This window comes from Elgaria multicarinata, chromosome 7, assembly GCF_023053635.1.
Source record: "Elgaria multicarinata webbii isolate HBS135686 ecotype San Diego chromosome 7, rElgMul1.1.pri, whole genome shotgun sequence".
Lineage (NCBI taxonomy): Eukaryota > Metazoa > Chordata > Lepidosauria > Squamata > Anguidae > Elgaria > Elgaria multicarinata.
In genome coordinates this window covers 34,943,003-34,965,830 of record NC_086177.1, presented here as the reverse complement: position 1 = coordinate 34,965,830, position 22,828 = coordinate 34,943,003, and the positions used below count along the sequence as shown (strand labels likewise).

Sequence of the window (22,828 nt, the reverse complement as noted above, 5' to 3'; positions counted from 1 at the left end):
TTGCATCAGGGAGCTCCATCAACCTCTCTCAATTGAGAAATGAGTGTTTCCAGTCATTTCAGCACTACTTCTGGGAAACGCTAAATTGCTGTTGCACAAGTGGCGGGACTCACCGTTTGTGCAACAGCATCAGCGGGGGTGTAAGAGAAATCTGCTGAGGCATAAAGCGCCCTGTTGGATTCGGCTCATAGAACACTTGAGTAGGGATGTTGGAAAAAAACCCAATGGAATCCAATGAGTTCAGATTTCTATGAATCCGATCCATGGGTTCCACCGCGAACTGGCATTTTCTAAGTTGCACTGATTCCATGGACTTGCAGACCAGGTTTTTTTACTTTCTAAATTTGTAAACAAAATTTAGTTGTAGGAAAACAAATAAAATACAAAAAATACGTGCTGAAAATGCATATTTCCCCCATAGGCTAAAGCAGGAAAATGTGTTGGGGGGGGAGGGGGGGAGAGGATTTTTGCATTTTTGCAAGCACAAATTTGCACCTGCACAAATTTGGGAAATTTGAGGGCGGGGGGAACAATTCTGTCAATAAACAGATGTCAGCATGAAAGGCACTTGACAATCCACAAAATGCAAATAAAACGGCTTTTACAGAAGTAACCTACTTTCAGCCTTGACTCCTGTTGGCACCAGTGTTATATTGTACACTGAGCATTGAGCTTGCAGCTGGAAAAAAAGTGAATTGCTTATACGTTCAGTAGTACCTCTGTAATAAAATAGTCATCTTCCAGCATTTCCATATTGTTGCTTTTTTCTAGTCAAATTTATTTTGCTGTACAAAATCTACAGTATTAAACAATGTTTGCACAACTCCCACGCCTTTCATATATGTAGTTAATCTATATCTTGTAGCCTTAGCTGTGGTGCATTTTTGCTGAAAAGGTTTTTTTTTTTTTTAAGTATGAAATTGGAACTTTAGTTTCCCAGGATATGAGGCTGTGATTGCACCTTCTAAGACAGCCTCCCTCAACCTGGGGCGCTCCAGATGTGTTGGACTACATCTCCCAGAATGCCCCAGCCAGTTGGCTGGGGCATTCTGGGAGTTGTAGTCCAACACATCTGGAGCGCCCCAGGTTGAGGAAGGCTGTTCTAAGTGAAGATGAGGCAGGGCTGGCATATTTCACAGACCTGGTTCAGACAACACGCTAAACCATGCGGCTTAACCACAAAATTCCCTTAAGCATTTTGTGGTTAAGCCACATGGTTTAGCGTGTTGTCTGAATGGCGTCAGTGAATCTATTCTGTCTCTTCTGGTCTGGAATATCATACCCAGCATTTAAGGGTATAGTCCTTAAATATCTCCCATCTCTAGCAACTCAAGCACTATTTAGCATACAGCACGTCAAGGCCTCCCCCCACCCCCCGCCTGCACATCTGCTATGTGATGACTCAACACTGTTGGGTCCTTCTAGGACAAAAGTGGGGGGGGTACATGTGTTCCCTAATGAATTAAATAGAAGTCATTTTAAAAGGAAAATATAATGTTCTTCTCTACATCATTGCCCTGATGTGAAATACTCTTTGGAAGGTACATTGTGAGGGTGAGATAACAAGTAAGTGAAAATGCAGCTACTGTAACATGGTTTTCACTTTATCTTACAGACCAGTCTTTTTTTTTTTTAATGGAGACACAAAAAACATTTTCTTTCTCAACCATATTATAATATAATAAAGCAAGTTTTTATGCTTCTGTTTGAACAACATTTTTTCCCTGTTCTGTCACAAATGTAAAGATGCTTTCTTGTGACAGGCAGCCTTCAATAAAATAGTCTTTATTTTACTTAAAGTAAGAAAGAACAGATACCTCCTATAAATTGAATTAAAAGGCTTATGTCCTTTGCAGAAAAGGATAGTTTGTTCCTTATGAGTGTTTCTAAAAAGTCTTCTATTGAAGGAAGATGGAATTATTATTTTTTGTTACTGGAACTTTTCTTTACACCATGATTTAGCAGGCAATTAATCAATTGTCTAAAGTTTCTTAAGAAGTGAATTGATGAGAAAGCTATTCTTTCTTGTTGGCTCACTTTACATGAAGAAGGCACAACTTGAGTAGTGGTAAAGTCAGTAAACAAAAATTTTACTGAAATAATTCAATAACACAGATACGGGATTTCATTTTAAGTGTAAAGCTAATGTCATACACAAGAAAGATGGACAGACCCTTTCCCTCAAGACTAATATGGATACAATAAATATGGAGTTGTACATAATCTGTACACACAAACTTTGCCCCACAGCCATAAAAATTTACATTTAACAGTGCAACATATAATTTAATCATTTATTTCATTCGACGCAAGATTTTTTAAATTTTGTTTTACTTACGAAACACAAGTAACTACTTGGTTTTAATATACATATAATATATAATTTTGACAATCTGTACAGTTTTCTAAACATAAAACTCCCCCCAAAAAGGCACAATTGTCTATACAACATGTACAAAAAATGGCCGGAGCTGGCTGACAAGAAACAACAATTATTGGTCAAGAGTTCATGATTGCACAAAGATTAGTAATGAGTTTGTGTCAGAAAAAAATGTGCTTTAAGTAAAAGGGAGGTTCTCAAAGAAACCTGGTAAGTGATACTTAAAAAACACACATACACACACAAAACGAAAAACACCCACGCACGCACACCCACACACACAACCCAACGTAAAACCAAAAACCCTAGGTTGCTATTATAAGTCTGTCCTCATCGTCACTGCTGCTGTCACTAAACTCCACAGTATTCTGCCTCTCAGGCAACCCTTTTTGCCTGTGTACTTGCCTATCTAAAGAGACAGTCCGATGTCCGGGGGAATTGGATAAAACGTCAGAATTCACCTTCATGGGAGGCTCTGATGCAGATGCCTGTTCAACCTGAACAGAACTGATATTGCACTTTGGTTTTGTATGACTCTCGGAGTCAGGCTTTTCAGTGTCCAGTTTACCCGGTGTATCGTGCCGTCGGTATTCGCTTGAAGGAGCCGGTTCCGACAGATTTTCAACGCTGTACTGCTGGTCAGCAAGTGCCACCTGAGGAGACAGACCACTGGTGATCCGAGTGCGATCGTCGTCAGCCAAACTCACAGAACCCTGATCTGGGCGCGTTTCGCAGGCCTTGTTATTGGAAGCTGGTGTTTCTGGTGCGCCCTGCCCATCTGCAGTCACGGGGCTGACCGAAGGGATTAACGTCGGCAGTGCTATGTTTAATATTTGCAGACCTGGAATGTGCGTCGGAGGGCTAGAATTGCTCTGAGGGGAAGGGTTTGCAGTCAACACTTGTAGCCCGACGGCATTTAGAGTTAATCCTGACGGATGAATTTGAGGAGTGATGTTGGCGTTGGCCAGGCCCAAGATGTTCACCGTCTCCATGCTGAGAGATGGAAGAGGCTGCAAGGTTGGTGCACTCAGGCTATGGATGCCCGGAACGTTAATCTGGCCAATAGGGATACAGGGAACAACACTGTTCATTTCAGCAACACCAAGGTGATTTGTGGTGCCAGACACGGCACAGGCAGGATCGCCAAGAGCACTTGTAGTTCTGTGGATCACGCTAACAGCAGGAATAGTGAGTTGTACTGGCCGAGCTTGAATGGGTAGAAAAGTAGAGTATGTGGCCAAGCCAGCAGGTACCACATGGATGCCCCCCACTGGAATCATCCCATATGGGGTCTTGGTTTGTTGCTGTGAGTGCAAAGGGAGGTGGCTAAACAGGTGAGTCTGGGGAGGCACCAATTTCATGGCCTGTGGCTGATGCTCCTCTTGGATCTCTGGGAAAGGTGAGGCCCTTGAAGGAACAACTTTTGTGGTCTGGGTACTGCGGTCCACGGGAGGAGAGGGAAGTCTTGTAGAAGTTGTGCTCTAGAGTAAGAAAGGGGGGAAAATGCAGCAATAAGGTGGCCAGTTCAACATTCTCTTCAGATATGTTTCTTAAAATGTCTGACAAGCGTACCAAAGGAACATTTGTTGTTGTTTTACAGAGAGTGCTTTGTTTCTGTTTCACTGTGGCTGTCTTGCTCTGAACATTTAAGGTACAATCCCTACGCATGTTTAGATAGAAAAAAGTCCTACAACTCCTAGAATGCCCCAGCCAGCACGGCTATCTGGGGCATGCTGAGAGTTGTAGGCCTTTTTTCTGCATAGGATTGCACCCTTAGAGGCATTTCATCACCCAGCATACACTCAGGAGGAGCCACTAGGTTCAACCTGTGCCTCAGTACTGTTTCAAATTAAACTTGAGAAGCCAAAAATATCCTCTCAGATTCAGCACCCCATCACAATTCAAGAACCTCTTTGTTAAAGGAGATTGTTAGTATTGTAATATCTTGTTGAAAAAGCTACAACAAATCAACCAAGATGTACTATTTCAGTGCACAGAAATCATGTGTAGTACTGTTAACAATACTCTTTCCCGTCTATTACTGGCAAGCCTTAGTTGTATGCCTGGGACAGCCTGGCTGAATTGTGGCCTCTGTGTCTTTGTACATACATACAAGTAGCGCACCCATACACGCCGTATAAATATTTCTACAAAAAATTAAGTGCCAATCACATCAATGTATTTATTTGAGAAATAAATCCCATTAATTTCACTGTGTCAAGGGCCCATAGTTAATGCAATGAAGAAACCTAATCTAATCATTACATTTTAGTGTGACTCATTTTCAAGTACTGGAAGTTTCACTGAAATTCTTCCAGGTCAGCATGGTTAGGAATCACAGCCAAGGGCACCTAAGCATCATTTTGCCAAGAATACACTACACATTATTTGCCTCCCCACAATGAATTCTGAAAAAAAGAAGTATCTGTTCACCTTGGAAGTTACTGTAGTCGTAATAGTAGGAGCAGAACCTTGCAATACTTCTTCCGTATCTGGGTAGTCCACATACATCTGATGGCATGGAGACCTGGGAATGGGCTCTGTGGAGACCGGAGGCTCTGTGGTTGTCGCTGTGTCTTGCAAATTTCCTTCATTTGCTTCTCTGGGTAGAACTGCTACTGGTGGCCCTGAGCTCCTGCAGTCTGACTGCACCGTACTAAGTACTGTCATCTTTGTGAGAAGTGCTTTCGGCAGGCCATCCATAGAGTCTGTATGAACGCCAGCAAAACAATCTGCAATTTTGATGTCTTCATCAGCGCTTGAGATCTCCTGAGAAATGTTTCTAGAAGGGTGATGTTGCGGACTGGCTGAAACGGAGGGAGTGGCAGATAGAACTGACTCAGTTTGGCTGTCTTCGTCGTCCTCTTCGTTGTCATTCTCATCATCATCCGGCCCATCGGAATCCTCTGCATCAAATCCAGACCGATCGTAACCCAGCCGCTGCTTTTCACCTATGAGAGACAGCAAAATTAAATGTATATCTAACTATGCTGCAATTCAGAGAGGATTCTTTATTAGAATTCTGTTGTTGCAATTAAAAAGAGTGGGAGAGCAGTAAGCAGCAAGTTTTCATTCCACAGTATGCGGGTAACACAAGAGATCCCACTGCATCACACTACATTTTCCCTTCAGAAAATTTATTTCTTGGAGGTGCTTCCTAGGAGACTGAACATTGCGATGCTTCAAAACTCCTCACCACAAAACACATGGAACGCTAGCATGTAAGAAAGAAGGGCCTGGTGTTCTTTGTGACATGGTAGATACACGTAGGTACTGTCTGGGGTTTCTTGCATTCAAAAAATGAAACATTCCCCTTCCAACCCAATTCGAAATGGTAGATTCCTTGAATGACTGCGACACATGCTATTTCCGGAGGTTTTCATCAACCAATAATGTATAAGGTCAATAAGGTTCTAGTAACGTCATATGGAGAACCAGGAATACACAGCTGAATCGCCTTTTAATGATACATAGGGAAAATGTACTGGTAAGAAATAAAAAAAAGCGGCAAAAGGTTTAGAAGGCTTTAGTCCTTAAGTTTTGAAACATATCACTGCTTGTTTCTTACAGACTTCCTTGTTTCTTACAGACTTTGTCACTTCATTTCTATAGAAGCTCATCTATTATCAAACCCCACTGATGGTTCTATTTCATTTATCTATTACATTTCTATACCGCCCAATAGTCGAAACCTCTCTGGGCAGTTCACAAATTTTAAACTACAAAATACAGCGTAAAATACAATATAAAATGTAATAGCTGTCTTGTACATTCCAGCATATGACCTCCTCGGATCTGAACAGCTTCCCTCTCTAGTCAAGCTGCTTTCCTCCCATGCTTAAGGTCCACTCCTTTAATCTTTCTTTCCTGAACCACCAGAGGCACTGTCTGTACCCCTGATTCTTCTTTCCCCTCCCTATTACTAATTGTTAATCTCTGACCTCTTTCCCCATTCCTGTCCATCTAACTTAAGGCTGTAAAGTAAGGTTGACCTTTGTTATGTTAAGGTCTGAAAATTGCTAGCAGCAATACTGAGGGGTGCAGAACAAGGCCCAAATTCTGCAAACAGAAGCACTTCCCTTTGCAATGTCACTGGGCCAATGGTCTATAAAACATGCAGTGGTGAACCAAATGTGGATCACAATTGCCCAGCTCAGCTATGAACTCTCTGGTCAGGAGGTTTCTAGAATGGCTAACAATCCAAGCAACAATTTCAAACAACAAATATATTAACATATAAAATTGAACATAGGCAACAGGGACAGACACTAAATCCACTTAAAAACCTCATGCTAGTAAGATTAAACAAATATCAACACAGCTAAAAGGCTTGAGCAAATTAAAAGTTCTTCACAAAGCACCTAAAAGATAATAAAGTTGGTGCCAAGTGAGACTCTCTGGTTAGAGAATTCCAAGGATGGGGGCCTACCACCGAAAAGGCCTTGCCAACTGCCTTCCCTATTGCCCCAAAGAAATGGCATACAATTATACCCTAAACTGTTTACTGATGCTTATTGATAACATTTTGTTAAAGGGCAGTTATTAACATAAATAAATGTTAATTCAGTCCCTTTTTTTTTAACAGTTTACACTGTGCCCAGGATGTTAACCATTATTAAGGCTCTTCCTCTTATTAAGGCAATACTTTTCAATGAAACACAAACTGGAATTTTTTTAATGGCTTCATGTGCCCGTTTGTTACAACATACACAACATCTTGGGAAAGATATGTTGTGTGTCTCCAGCTTGCACCTGTTAATGAGATCACCATCTAGCAATCTTGTTTTGGGGTTCCATGGCACCCCTTCTAGTGGTTGCTGGTCATTATGCGAGCTCCTTTCCTCAGAAAGTCCAAAAAACAGAACTACAAATACATTTCTGGAGCTGTGATATAAACTCTTAACTTAACAGTACAGTGGAAATTGTGATGACTTGGATCATATTAAATCGTCTAATTTGGGGTTGGCCCTACATAAAGTAATCCGATTTGGATATTTTAAGATACAGGAATGTGATTTCTACCAAATGGTATCAGTTCCAGCCATGTATCTTATGATGTAATTTAACACCCCCCTTTTAGGATGGATCAGAAAGGGAATATGCCCCAACAAAATCAGTCAGATTGGACAGTCTGTAATTATATACACTATTCTCCAAGAGATGTTGCTCGATGCATCCATGGACCCCCTAAACGCATAAGACTGGCAGTTTTGGAGATGTCACAAGTTTTGTAAGATGTCCGGATGGTCAAGCCTTTTGTACCTGATGACGGTAAGTATTTTAACACGAGCGCTTTTATTATTTCACAATGAGCATGGTCTGTCTTGCGGCAAAGTAGCAATGATAAAATTTGAACCCGCTAGAAAAACTCAATTATAATAATTATATGAGAAAGCTGGGGAAAAGTTGTACAGATTCTACGCAACTGAGAAACTGCTATTTACTGTGCACAAAACCAAACTCTGAATTATTTGAAATGACCTTTACATCAGTTAATTCTGAAAGTACGGTAATCCTCCAAATGCACCAGTATTGGGCAGCAATAAGATGCGAAGCTTTCGTCTTCCTACAGGGATTTCCACTAATATCTATAATAAGTTGCTAATAATAGTGCTGGAAGAATTCTAAGCCTTTTCTTCTTTTCTCACTGCCAAAATATCCCTTAGAGCAGAACTAAAAGCACTGTAACACCATCAACAAAACATTAACTGCTTCTGCTTGAGTTGATAGAAAGTGACAAATGTGTTAGTTTCAAGAAAAAGCAACTGGTATTGCAGTACAGTACATATATCTAATGTTTTTCAACTATTCTCATGGAGTTCGATGAGGTGTGTTCTACTGCATTCTTTAAAAGGCTCTTTGCATATACTCTAAGTAATTGTGCCATGCTACTGTGGAAACAAAACCTTCACCATGTGAAGTTAGACATGACTAAGTTAAGTCTCATTCATTGTAATGGGTCTACTCTAAGTAGGGCTTATGTTGGGTTTTATCCCATAAACCCAGTCAAATACAACTGGCAGTCAGGCCACATGGTATTCTCCCTGCCATCCCCTTTATTAGTCTTATGTATATTACTTAGAGAAGCCTTCCCTAACATGATGACCTCCAGTTGTGTTGGATTGTAACTCCCATAATCCCCAGCCAGCATGGCTGATGGCTGCAGTCCAACACATCCAGAGGACACCAGGTTGGAGAAGGCTGATCATGAACTTATGAGCGGAGATCCAAGCATTTTATTCTTTATTTATGTACAGGATATCAAATGTACTTAAGTGGTAATGATGATACACATCCACAACAGCAAGTCAGGAAAATTAGTTAGGATAATAACAAGATTACTACCAGAAACAATGGCACCATTACTAGTATTTCTTATGGGACTTAATGCTAGAGGTGATGTAACACCAAATTTAATTGAATACTTGCTTTCTGAGCCTTCTGGCTAGTTTACATTTATTTCACATTTAAGTTCTCGTCTTTATTGCATCATAGACTAATACTGACATCTACTGGGAAAGTTCGGAGTAGAAGAACCTAAAAGCCCCAGAGACCAAAAAAAAAAAAAAAGTGCTTAGATGTTTGCCTTGAAATGGCTTGCTAGCTATCAAACGCCTTTTCATAAAAGGAATTTAATGAGCTGTTCAAATGACTCACTACTCACACTGCCATAGCCCCTGCAAAGTCCTGCACTGAATGACCCAAACCCAGCCACAGTTTGGGAATAGCAGCTGGCAAATGCAGGAGATCTCTCCATATAACCACCTTAGTAGGGGGATTGCAACAGCAGGCACCACGTCACAGGCTGCTGCTGCTGAAGTTACAACTATTTAGGATGAAATATGGCTAATTCCCGATTGGCGTTCATGAGTATGTTTCTGTAAAACAATTACCTTGCAAAGCAGTTACATTTATAAGATATTATTTTCAGGAACAGATGAGCTGAATTCAGAGTACATTCTAATTAAAAAATAATCTTGGTCAGATTTTTTTATATCAATCAATAGCCAAAATCCTTTTTGCCTCTTTTCGCCAGCAGCTCTCCCTCAGGATCCTGCACCCATTGGCAGCTTTCAGAATCCTGAACCCATCCACCCCTTCTCACATGCCAATGCTTGTACTTCCCAAATGCTCAGACAGCTGTCTTGCATCCTGTCAGCCAAAACGTCCCTATCGTCTAAGTGTCCTTCTCCATTGGCTACAGGTCACCACCAGCTGTTCCCACACCCTTTCCCTTGGCCAAAATGCTGAAAAACTACAAATTTCACATGTTCCACATGCCATATCACTTGTGCAGGAGAGGCTAATATCAAGGTAGGACATAGCAGCAGCTCTTTACCCTACCAAGGCCATTGTTTCCTAGTCCTGAAAACTTAATTTAACCTGTAAATCTGTGGCATACTTATGTGATCAAGACTGCTGGGGTCTTATGTGTAACAGCTCGGTGCTAAACTAGCCTTCCCCAATGTGATGCCCTCCAGATATATTGAACTGCAGCTCCTATCCTCCCCAGCCAATGCTCATGATAGCTGGGAACAGTGGACAATGCAGTCCAACCTATCTGGAGAGCACACGTTTGAGGAACACGGCTCTAAATATTTATTGCGAAATAAGTTTCATTGGTGAGTGGCCTGAAGCTATGGTCTTACATGTACTTTGGTGGAAGTACGTTCCTTTGAAATCAACAGGACTGTCTTTGAAATAAATGTACTTAAGATTGGGGTATTAGTTGGCTAATTAAGAGGAATGCACAATGAAAACCTGGGCCACACTGTGAAAAATGATATCCCCCAAGCTGTGCCGTGTCACACTGAATGGTTCACCTGGTCTGACAGCTTAGTTCAGAAGCCAGCATTCCAAACATAGTAGCCCTGTATTTTGGGTGGAAATGGCATTCTTTGGAACAGGAGATGACAGATGCAAGGTGATTTGGAACATAAAAGGTGAAACTAAGTGGTATTTACTAATACCCAAATGAGAGCAAATCCATAAACAAAGAACACTGCCACCCTCCGCCAAGCCCTGCTCCTGTGAATTCCCCGTCCACATCTTGTGCGAGCCTCGCAGGAACAAACGGAGGCTGTGAAGTTGCAGTGTTGAAGCCCCACAAATTATTAGTGATCAAGAACAGTTCTTCCCATGACTGCACAATGCTCTCAGCTTGCCCCCTTCCCCAAATTTTCCTCCCAAACCGGCACTCAAACCCTGTGTAACCCCGTCACGTTTAGAATTAAAGTTATTACATTGCTTTAAGATGTATGAAAACCAAACAATAGCATTCTGAGCGCCTTGGAGAGGAGTCAACATGGCTGCTCCAGTTTCTATCCCGGCATTAAGGACAGTATTTTCCTGTTCACTCTTATTTTGACAGTGGATTAGGACTAGGAAAAGAATCAGTATATTTTAGCGGAGCAGTATTATTAACACGTTCAATGCCGAGGCCAATGAAGGATTGCAGGAGGTCTAAAAGCTTCCAGAATAATTGGGTTCAATAAAGATTTTGGCTGCAATCCAGTGACTTGCATGTGCATCCAACAGTTGGTTGTAAACAAAGAGCCAAGAGAGCAAAACCTCAAATCAACGGCTTACAATGGGAAACGCTCTCGCTAGGATTGAGAATTCCCTCTTGCCAAATCATGACCATTGTGTTCAGCTAGGCAATATCTAGCAGCTTTGTCAGACTAAATTAAACAAAAAGTGAACAGCCTGCTCAAAACACACTACATTTTAATGTGAACAGATTTGGAATAATAATAATAATAATAATAATAATAATAATAATAATAATAATAATAATCCATTCCTCAACAGACTTAGGGTATCTCCAATATCTGAGAGAGCTAACGTGAAAGGGAAGCCTGTATTTTCTCCTTTATATCTACAGGAGCTAGAGCTCTCCTTAGGTGTTATGCAAATGGCTAACTGTTTGGATCCCACTAAAAATCCCCCATTTCTGTTGTTTCCAAAGTAAAGTTTGTTCAGCTATTTTAAACCTCGGGTATCATAGCAACACTGTAGCGAAGGAGGAACAACTGCCTGCTTATGACACCTTGGGAGACAGCAGTGTGCATGTACTTGTATCATTTCCCCAAAGATCTCACGCCATCGGCCAAAACAGATATTACTTTAAATCAGTGGAGGCTGGTGGCTCCAATGTCAACGGGGTGGTGAATCTGCTCCAGGTTTCAGACAGAACTGCAAAGCACCTTGAATAGCTCCTTTAGAATTCTGACTGAAACCCAGAGCGGATTCACCACCCCACTGACATCGGAGCCACCAGCCTCCACTGGTCTATGGTGTTGTTTACTTTGGTTAAAATACGACTGAACTATGGCATTGTTTACTTTGGCTATCCCATCTCCCCCCCCCCGCATTTTTACTCTAAAGTAGGTGCAGGGACACCGATATGGATCTTTAAAAAAAGCCTTAGCTGCCTCCCTATCAAAACAAGGGTCCTCATTCAGATTGGAGTCCTGTGTCTATGCTAAAAATGGGTTGTGGGGGAGACGTAACTACTAGATATGGATTTAAAGTAATATCGGTTTTGGCCCAAGTCCCCAAATGGTTTTCTGAACTTGGGTGAGTTTAAAGAGCAGTCTGGGAGGTCTTGCTAAGGGGAGGGCGGGGGCAGGTAGAAAAACAAAGCCCTATGAAGAGAGACTGAAAGAACTGGGCATGTTTAGTCTGGAGAAGAGAAGACTGAGGGGAGACATGATAGCACTCTTCAAATACTTAAAAGGTTGTCACACAGAGGAGGGCCAGGATCTCTTCTCGATCCTCCCAGAGTGCAGGACACGGAATAATGGGCTCAAGTTACAGGAAGCCAGATTCCGGCTGGACATCAGGAAAAACTTCCTGACTGTTAGAGCAGTACAATAATGGAACCAGTTACCTAGGGGGGTCGTGGGCCCTCCCACACTAGAGGCCTTCAAGAGGCAGCTGGACAACCATCTGTCAGGGATGCTTTAAGGTGGATTCTTATTCTTCTTATTATTATTTATTTATTTATATAGCACCATCAATGTACATGGTGCTGTCAAGGGGTTGGACTTGATGGCCTTAAAGGCCCCTTCCAACTCTACTATTCTATGATTCTATTGTGTCAAGTGGAATACTTCCACCATTTAAAATTTCTAAATAACATAAACGGAATGCGGTCAATACTGCAAAAATACAATTGGCCAGGAGAGGCTGTGGAAACATTCACGACAATGATATTATTGCTGATCTTGGGAGCAAGTGTGTCCAGCTATGAGCATCTGCTCTTGCACGTCCCGATATAAACACCCCATCCCTCCCAATTACCTGGTTCTGCTATTGCTGCTGCCTTATTTGTTTTGTTTATCAGAAAGGAAAGACCCATAAATTAAGAGTACTGCTGCCAAATAACAAAACATTACTGTTCTCAGTTCTTTCTATCAATAAAATATAGTTCTATTTGCACTGTATGTAAAAAAAGAAAAGAAAAAGGGCGAGCAAAAGTTGAGTGTGTTATGGACTCACACCAGCTGAGATAACCAAGTCACTTCTCTCACATCTTTAAGAATTGAATTCAGGTTGATTCATTTACTCTGCTATTGGCTGCCAAGATGGAGAAGGTACATTCATCTTTTACCCTTTCTGCCGCCTTCAATAAAATTCACCACTTTGACTTTCCAACCCCTCCACAATCCAATAAACTATTTAACATAAATCAGAAAAATACTCAAAAAGTAAGAAAAAAATGTCACCCTTGAGCAAAAGTTTACAAAATAAATACATCATGCTGGCTATCTCTTAAATCACTAGTGGGCTAGAATGCAAGCCTAATTTTAATTTCCATCATATTTTATTTATTAAAATTCTGCAACATCCTTGTGTTTTCCAAATATATTAATGTCCGAAATTCCTTTATGTGAAGTTTGGATCAACAGGAAATGTAATTCTGGGCACCTTTCATTACTATCATGTGTATTTTGATTTTCACATCCTATTATTACAACAAGGAAAACAGGGTTTATGTGAATTTTTAAGGACTGGAAATTCACTCCTTCGATACCAATGCAAACTGGCCATGGCCCTACAAATACTGATGAAACTGCTTATCAAGGAACAATGGGTTGGATGAAGAGTTCCATGTGCATAATAGATCTAATAGGAGTAGACTTTCCCACTCCCTCCTCCCCAAGGCTTCACAGAAAGCCATGGGATCCTTGGGTGGGCTGTGGATCCCTGAAAATCCGGTGGATGCAAATTCCAGACATAGAGCTTCCACTTGGGGAAGATGTCTTCTAGCACTTCATCCCCATGCGATTCTGCTGTGCGTCCCGACCAAGCCTGGTTCTCTGGTAGATTGTGGACAACGGTAAATGACTTTCAGATTTGGCTAACTTCTCAGATGAATGCAATCAGACCTACTCAGTTCTAAGGGCTGAGACCTAACACAATGGGACAACTAAAACACATTCTCCAACATGGTGCCCCACGGACACCTGTTTTAGTAACCACCAGGTTTCCTACCTCCCATAACATTAATTTCATTTCTTAAGATACTTTAAACATTTATTTAAAAAAAAACAAACACCTGGGGTCTGCTAAGCAAAGTACTGCCCTTCAGAGTTATCTTTGTTTGCATTCAAAAGAGTGGTTTTGTATTTTGGAGCTCAGGCCACCAACTCTGCCTTGTACCTACGTTTTTGGGCAAGTTACTTTTTTTTAGTCTCACCAGTTTGGCTTCTGAGAAATGAATGTTCTGTGACTAGACATGACCCCAGAGCAGTCATTTTATGAATGAGTAAGCTCCCCATTGCAGCCATTTTGTGAGATTGCCCATGATACTCTCAAAATTCAAAATGTGCTCACAGTCCCCCAATGCCGCCCCCTGTATATAGGGTCTGTTTAGATGGTAATTCCATATACCCTCTTGGAATCTCTATGTGTGGTGAGATCAGGATGAATACTGCAATTGTGTGTTCCTTTATCCCATGCTCTTCATTGGGTGAAGAATGTAATGCCTAAAGTGAGAGAGACTGAACATGGGATCTCCCCTATCCTGTGATTCAAATGAGGGATCTCATATTCAAATGAACATAGTACTTCCTGGTTAGGTGCTGTCTTCTATGTGCATGGGGGAAGTGAGGACACTTTTCCAATCTTATCGCACATAGACATTTGGTGAATGAATGAGACTGTATCAGAACAGCCCTGCTCCATGGAAGGTTTTAGCAAAGGAAGCAAAATATTTAGGACAGAAAAATAAAGATACAAGAAGTACAAAACAAAACATAATTTTGAAAAGCTTTACCATATTCTTCTACATCCTGATCATCTATTAATCCCACTGAGACTCCCAGATCCATGCATTTCTTGCTATGCGCCTTGGACTTCATATGTTTTGTCAAGTTTCCTTAGGAAAAACAAACAATGGATTGCTTTATGATAAAAGATAGATGTGTAGCAGCACAGGACCTTAACAATAAGTCAGTCACCACAGACAATTGTAAGTGGGGCTTAATTTTGTGCCTGAACAGTTAAGATGCCCTTTCTCCAAAATACTGCTTTCTAATTAACTAATACTAGGATGGGCAGGGGTTTATGGAAAGAACTGATGTACTAGAGGCTTCTTGTTTTTCTTATGAAAACAAATAGCTGCTCTAAAAGATTTTATATATTTGATAGCTTGTCTGGTAGCTTAACAAAAAATTATTATGTTACTGTCCAGGAAGTCAATAAATGACTTTTGCTCCCAAGGGTTCCAATACCCTTTTTGTTACAGACATAAATGAAGTGGCACTGCATGATCTGGGATTTAATTACTGTAGTAAACTAATAAAGGGGAAAAACCAAAACTACTCCATTTTTTAAAATTTCCTACCTCACACAATCCATTTTTGCAGTACTTTATCTTTGGATTGTTCAGAATCTCATAACCAACAGTATCACAGATACAAGAACAAATCTTATATTCATATATAATACATATTCATCTAAAGCTATATAAAATGTCTATATTATATTTACATTGTGTTTATGTTGAGAGAAGCAACCAATTCATAAATATTACTGTTGCTGAGGAAAACATAATTATGGTGAGGTTTTGATGCGAATGACATCTAAGCTAACTTTGATAAAGTTATATAATTTTAATTTCTTTTTCTTATAAGGGCTTTTGATCGAACATATACACTTCAACTTCCTATTAAGTGCAGTGATTGTTAAATCTGCCTACATATTAACTAAAGAATTCCTGAACAGAGAGCGAGAGACATAGAATGTTTTAATATAATTCTTCCAGTATGCAAAGTGTTATACAATCTTCCTGTCAATTTCCTTACAATCACCTTAGTAAAGTAGCTTCTTACTGAGGCCCAGTATTAGGCAAAAGGCAGGATACAAATAAATCTACTACTACTACTAATAATAATAATAATATAATGTTAAAATAAAAAGTTAGTTACAGAAGCTACATAGTAGTTTTCCCAAGTCTGCCAAAACAAGCACATGACAAATCTGAGATTTAAGCCAGACCTAGGGCATGGCTAGACCAAGTGATATCCCAGGGATCGCCCTGGGATCGTCCCTATGTGTCCACATGACACACAGGGCATCCTGGGAGCAGGGAGGGATGATTCCTCCCTTTCCCCGGGATATCGGCCTACCCTTCCATCCTGCTTTTTCCTGTGGTCTCGGGATGATTCCCATGGTCTCGGGACGCCAGGATGTGTGGCTCGCCATCACGGTTTCCCCCCGGCTCCTCGCAAGTAACCACGAGGAGCCAGGAACTGGGCATGGGGTGGGGTGGGGGGAGTGCGAGGGGTGTTGTGTGTTTTTTAAAAAAACAGTTTGCGCAGGAGCGCTCCAGTGCTCCTTTCTGATTAAAAACAAAAACAAAATGGTGGCCGAGACGTCCTCTTCCTCCTCGGACGTCGTGTGCCACGTGTAGATGAGGGGGACATCTCGTGATCATAAAATTGCGAGATCATACCCCTCCACCCCCCTCAACTAGCCATGCCCCTAGGCTACCTGCAAAGAGAGAACATTTAAAATCTCCTTTATAAGATATGCCTACCTTATAAAAGGAAGGTCTTTTTTCTGCTGGGACACACCTTCGTCTTGTCCCAACAACTGGGCATGCCTCTGCTGGTGTCATAGATGTCTGGGTGTTTGGGAAAGGAGCCATGATGGGCTCAAGCAATGGGAAATGGAGGTCGGTGGAAATCACCTCATCTCTTAGTAGGAATAACATTGGCTACAACCCAATGTATGCCCCACCCCTGATCTCTCTAGCCAGAGTTCAAGATTCTTCTTTTTAGAAGGGGTTTTGACTGAAGACTCTTCTCCAGCTGCTGTCTATGTAACATTGTTTAATTGGTTTTATATATGCATTTTATATTGTTAAGTCGCACATTGCTTTGAAAACATTTTTTGAAACGTGGTATAGATCCCACTCACTCAACAAATAAATCAATAATCATTATAGGGTACATTATAAATTGAACTCCAATGCAATGTGACATTTTACTTTTAGTTGGGGGGAAGGGTTAGGACCAAAGCTGTCTGTGGAGCCCTGGAGGGCCAGACTGAGATTCCAGGAGGGCCAGATATGAACCTGAGGTTCTTCACCCATTTTAATATCATCTAGCTGGCAGGTATGTCGGCTATTATAAGGTAAACAGATAATGATCAATATTAGTCATTCTCATAGAAGCAGACAACCAATTCATTTAAGTTTCCCATAAGTTTTACATCATCCTAGAAAAGCAGCTACCAGCAGGCTGGGGGAAACCCCAAAGCAATGAATCACGACATGCAAACTTACCTTTAGTTTTGAAGGAAAAATTGCAATAGTTGCAATGATAAGGACGGACATCTGTGTGTGTGCGAATATGTTTCTTCAACATACTGGGCTTTTTACAGCGTATTCCGCACTCTTCACATATATATTTTCCTCTTCCTCTCCCACGAACGTAGACATATTCTTCATTTGACTTGTACCTAATTTAAACGAAACAGAGCAAAACAATCTATTGCGAACAACAGAATCCCTGATATAGATGTCATGCTAGAAATTCAAGCAGTAGTTGAAAATGGATATCAGCACAGATTACTAATTCATATTTTAGTTCTCAGGGTGTTTTTTTTTTACAGAATGCTAAATTAACACACAGGCACATCTTATAAGACCTGTACTTCACAACTGTTTAACATTTAAAACTGCCAGAGACTGTGCTAAGAATGAGGTATCTTAGGGTTGGGTCAGATGTATTGCTAGATGGATGTTAACGAGGACTATGGGGATAGGAGCTGACTACTCTGCCCCTCCCCTCCCCACCACACAAACCAAGCCCCTTTTCTTTTCATTTGAATTTTTCCACCCTTCTTTACTACAGTCAGGCATTATATGTCTGACCAAGGTTAACCATGGTTAAAACACCTGGAGGTGCAGTGAAACCACCTTTTGGAACTACAAAACAATCATCAAGATACCGTATTTCTTCGATTCTAAGACGCACTTTGCCCCCCATATAAACATCTCTAAAAACGGGGTGCGTCTTAGAATCGCGGGTGCGTTTATTATTTCTTAGAATCAAAGCTTTTTTTTCTGTTGGTTGTACTGAAATTAGTGTGCGTCTTACAATCGATGGCATCTTAGAATTGAAGAAATACAGTAGTATTATATCTGCAGTAGACTTCAGAGGGAATTCCCGCACAAAAGGAGAACGATGGAAATTCTTATATAAAAATACGGTAGTGTAAGCCTTATTACTCTAGATCTACCAGACCGATTTTGCTCATTTATGTTTTAAAATGAAGCTTGAGAAGTGTAGACTTGCAGAAAATTTTGAAGGTTTGAAAAAACTGATAGCTTGAGTTTTAATAGCAATTAACTGCCTCTGCACCAAACAGGCAAGGCAGCCCTCGACTAGTTGAATGACAGACTTGCTGGCCAATCAGTGTGGTGCTAAGGCAAGCCCAGGCGCAGCTGCGCGGTTAGGCTGTCACTGCCATCGAGGAGGAGGAAAGGGACTGAGGTGGCCAATCGGAGGGCATGCGGGAGGGGGTGGAGCCACACCACATACAAATTTTGGAATGGGGATTTACTATGCATGAGCTACAGTTGCATTATTCATGAGCCCGTTTGTGGTGAGGAGACCGAGGGGCAAAAAAGCAGGAAAGAAGCAGGACTACTAGCACCCATGACGATATGGGCTTTACACTAGTACTTCAATAGGAGTTTTTACCAGCATATTTTAGCTTAAAGCTCTTATTGCCAGTAACTAAGCCTTAGGAGAGCCATTTCAAGCTTCTAGACTGGGGGAGGGGGGGAAGCTGGTCAAAAGCTGGGAAACCACGAAACAATTGGTAGTTGTTGGAAAGGGGTGGGGCCAGAGGAAGGGGGAGTGGCCATCTGTGGAGCCCGAGAGCTGGATTGGGGCCCATGGAGGGCTGGATTTGGCCCACAAGCCTGAGTTTCCCCACCCCTAGCCTATCAGAAAGATTAAGCCCTATGAAGTTGTGGTGAAAATTCCAGGTTTTCTTGCATTATCCTGGAATTTCTTGCAAAATTATCCTGTCCACATTCACCGTATTCATTGGGAACAACGACCAAATTCCTTCTATGCATGAACAAGTATTTAAACATCAGTGAGCTCTATTGGTCTTACTCAGAGTGTGGCCATGAATTGAAAACAAACAACCACTTCATACATGGTGCTCATGGCAAAATGTCTCCACGTGGCAACTTCTATAGCGTGCAAACAAGGTGAGTTAAGATGCGCAGGGAAGCAAGATTAGGGCTCTGCTAATCTTGTGTGGCATACAGGAAATGCTCAGACTACAGATGACCAGTTTTGCATGGGGCTTGAGCCACAAGTTAAGTTGCTACCATGTAATAAAACCAGGGGTGTAGAATCTCAGGCCCAGGGCCAAATCCAGCACTCAGGGGTTTCCCAAATGGCCATGCCCCATCTCCATTGCCTTTCTTACAACCGTGGACTCCTTGGTTTCCCAACTTCTGCAGTTTTTCCCCTTCTAAAAGGTCAAATATCTCTCCTAAGATTTAGTTACTGGCAGTAAGAAAGTTAAGCTAATATACGCAGGTATTTTTGGGCCTGCCACTTTTGCCCAGTGGAATGCAGCCCCTGAGAGCTTCTCTGAAACAGAATAACTTAGTATCATCTCATAAATATTTATAGGCAGATCGGTTTTCAAACTAACACTTCTGGAACTTTGGACATTTTACCCCAAGTTCATCCTTGATTTAGTTTAAGTGTTAAAATACCAGGACTGAAAATAGCTAGAAGGAGAAGAGATTTGAGATCGTAGGCATTAAGCTATGCAGCAGGGGCAAAAAAGGCTGCTGGAAAATAAGGTTGCTGGATCTGCCAAAAAAAAATTGGCTCTTTGAATGTGTGACTACGGATGGGCTCTCAATCTAATCACCTTTTTCACATTTCACACGAACTCCTTTCGCAGATCTACTTTAAAAGGTGGAGGGAATAAACAGACTTCAATACAAAGCGATCAAGAAAATATTATAGTATGTTTAGAAAGGAAAATGCTTACCCTCCATCAAATATTTTAACCCTTCTTGGCTCACTTTTGGCTGAGTTCTCGTTATCTTGATCAGTGCTTACTTCAGAATTTTCTTTATTGCTGAATTCCCTTGCTGCCTTTTGTTTAACTAATGCCCGCTGAAAGAAATATAAATTCTCAATTTTCTCATTAGAAACACATATGTATTTATCTACCAGACTCCTCTTCCTAGACAATATCTGGCTTCCATTTACAAGCATGATTACTTATGCATAGGGCATCACAACTACGTTTCATTTGTGCAGCACATGTTGTACCAGATTCAAAATGCAGCCATGCCAGTACAGTAGCTCATACAATCAATCTGCTTCCTCTTTTATTTGTAAATGCTTATTTAGAGTCAGCGGCAGGTCGGTCATCATCTGTTAGCAGGCTGCTCCCACAGGCAACACAGCACTTTTTTTGTAATTAAAAAAATGCTCAAATGTGTATGAGATATGGGAAAGAACTATTTAAAAAAAAAAATTAAATTATAGGACTACAACCTACGACTATGCACATTTTCCTGGGAGTAAGCCCAACTGAACACAGTGGGAATGACTTCTAAGTAAGCAGGTACAGGGCTGCACTGTTAGAAACGTGTCTAGTAAGATAAAACAATTCGGTGGATTTGCATTATACTGTTTCTGTAAGTCACAGAAATGTAAGCTATTAGTTGCCGAATGTCAATGTTACCAGTGAGGAACATGCCATCCAAGAGGCCCACCCTCCCCAACTGTAGAAGAGGACAGACACACAATCAATATCAATATGCTGGTCAATATAACCGGGGCTGTGGATATTCTATAATCATACTGCACAAGGACAGAAATAAGCGTAACAATTCAGCATACTAGAATTTTTCATTGGAAATAAAAAGCATGTTTCTAGTCCTTAAGGCTGTGAAGAGAGGCTCAAACATTTGCATGGGCAATGCCCAGAGAAATCTCAGATGGTGGAGAGGGGATAAGAACGTAAGAAGAGTCATGCTGGATCAGACCATGGGTCCATCTAGTCCAGCATTCTGCTCACATAGTGACCAACCTAGCTGTTGACCTGGAACACGAATACAACAGCACCTTCCCACCCATGTTCCCCAGCAACTGGTGCACACAGGCTTATTGCCTCAGATACTGGAGGCAGCACATAACCATCAGGACTAGTAGCCACTGATAGCCTTCTCCTCCAGGAAATTATCCAACCTCCTTTTAAAGCCATCCAAATGAGTGTCCATCACTATATCTTGTGGTAGAGAATTACACAGTTTAACTATTTGCTGTGTGAAGAAGTACTTCCTTTTCTCTGTCCTGAATCTCCAAATAATCAGGTTCATGGAATGGTACCGGCTTGCAGTATTTTGAGAGAGGGATAAAAATGGGAAGATGAAGTACTATTCCCAAAGATCAGATGGCAGACTCCAAAAACGATTTGCCCCTTCCCACGACTATTAGAGGCAGAATAAACTGCGATAAATATTTGCGCATTTGACCAAGTGGCAAAATCCATACAGATAGAAGAATTTAGCTTTTCATGAAGAGTTATCCTTTATTGTTACGATTTCTTGAAGATCTGGCTTTGATTGTATAAGAGGCAGGAATGGGATAGCCAAAGTAAACAATACCATAGTCCGCTGGTATTTTAACCAAAGTAAACAATACCATAGACCAGTGGAGGCTGGTGGCTCTGATGTCAGTGGGGTGGTAAAGCCGCTCCGGGTTTCAGACAGAACTTTAAAGGTGCTATCTGAGGTGTGACCTTGGATAACTCCTTTAGAGTACTGACTGAGACCTGGAACAGATTTACCGCTCCATTGACATTGAAGCCACTAGCATCCACTGCCATAGACTAGGGTAGGTAACCTGGTGGCCTCCAGATGTTTTGAACTACAAATCCCAGGATGCCCAATGCTCAGGGTTATTGGAGTTATAATCCTAAACATCTGGAGGGCACAAGTTGCCCACCCCTACCACAGACTGTATTATTTCTGAGTACAGCTACAGGACAAATTTAAGTATAAATCCTTTCCTGCCCCATTATTTGGAATCTGCGAGGCAAATGCCATCTAAAGAGAGCATTTTCTTTTTCCTCTAATAAACATCCGCTAAGTCTAAACATCTGATATGCAGTTGTGCAATTTTTTATTGCCACTGAGTGAGGGAGTTACAGAAGATCTTAGGAATGACAAGAGTTGCAACTTCAAGTGGGCCCATTAGGTGGCAGCTTAAAAGTAATAAGAATAATCCTTGTTTGTTGAAAGGAGAGGCTAGACTCAGCAAATGCTGGAGCACCCTGGCATGTTTTGCTATTGTTATAGGTTAAGCATGTCATTTCAAAAGGCCTTGCTTTTACATCTCACTTCCTAAAGTCCTTCATTTCCTGCTGATATATAACAACAACAACAACAACAACAGTAAAGCTTGTGGGAAGTGGAGAGAAAGAGAGGAAACAAGAAAAGATGTCACTATAAAAACATTTATATGGTGATATATTTGAAAGAACATAATACTGTTATGTTTTTGCCTAGAAGTAGCTGTCTGATTTAGTAGTTGAAGAGAGATCCCCAAATCGGTTTCCCCACCCCCACCCCACCAAGTATATCTATACTGCCAGAGAAAATTAGCATACCAGTTGTCTAAAAGGGAAAAATGTTTTAGCTTTTCCCTTGCTTATTAATTGTTTTTTCCCTCCCATCATTCCCCCTGTGTGTAGGTTGAACCTACACACAGGTTCATCTTGTGATGAACCTGTGTTCATCTACCAATGAAAGCTAATCCTTATCATCTTTCCAAGATTATAAAATGGGCAAAAAAGTAGGCCAAATTCCAAATTACTTGATAGCCATACATATAGATTGTTTGTCTACCATACTTAGCAAACATTCTAAATCCAATTTAA

At 41.1% G+C, this 22,828-nt stretch overlaps 1 protein-coding gene across 2 annotated transcripts in view; it reads right to left on the bottom strand.

Moving 5' to 3' along the window:
- Window positions 1-2,116: 2,116 nt before the first annotated feature.
- The window catches only part of HIVEP1 (HIVEP zinc finger 1), a 103,854-nt gene continuing 83,142 nt past the window's right edge, over window positions 2,117-22,828 (bottom strand). For both annotated transcript variants that reach the window (XM_063130367.1, XM_063130368.1), the window contains exons 5-9: window positions 19,925-20,052; window positions 17,178-17,353; window positions 14,664-14,765; window positions 4,814-5,331; window positions 2,117-3,861 (exon numbers count right to left, since the gene is read on the bottom strand). In XM_063130367.1, coding sequence (XP_062986437.1) covers window positions 2,686-3,861; window positions 4,814-5,331; window positions 14,664-14,765; window positions 17,178-17,353; window positions 19,925-20,052 — 2,100 coding nt within the window. In that variant the 3' untranslated portion in view covers window positions 2,117-2,685. The remainder of the gene's footprint in view (window positions 3,862-4,813; window positions 5,332-14,663; window positions 14,766-17,177; window positions 17,354-19,924; window positions 20,053-22,828) is intronic.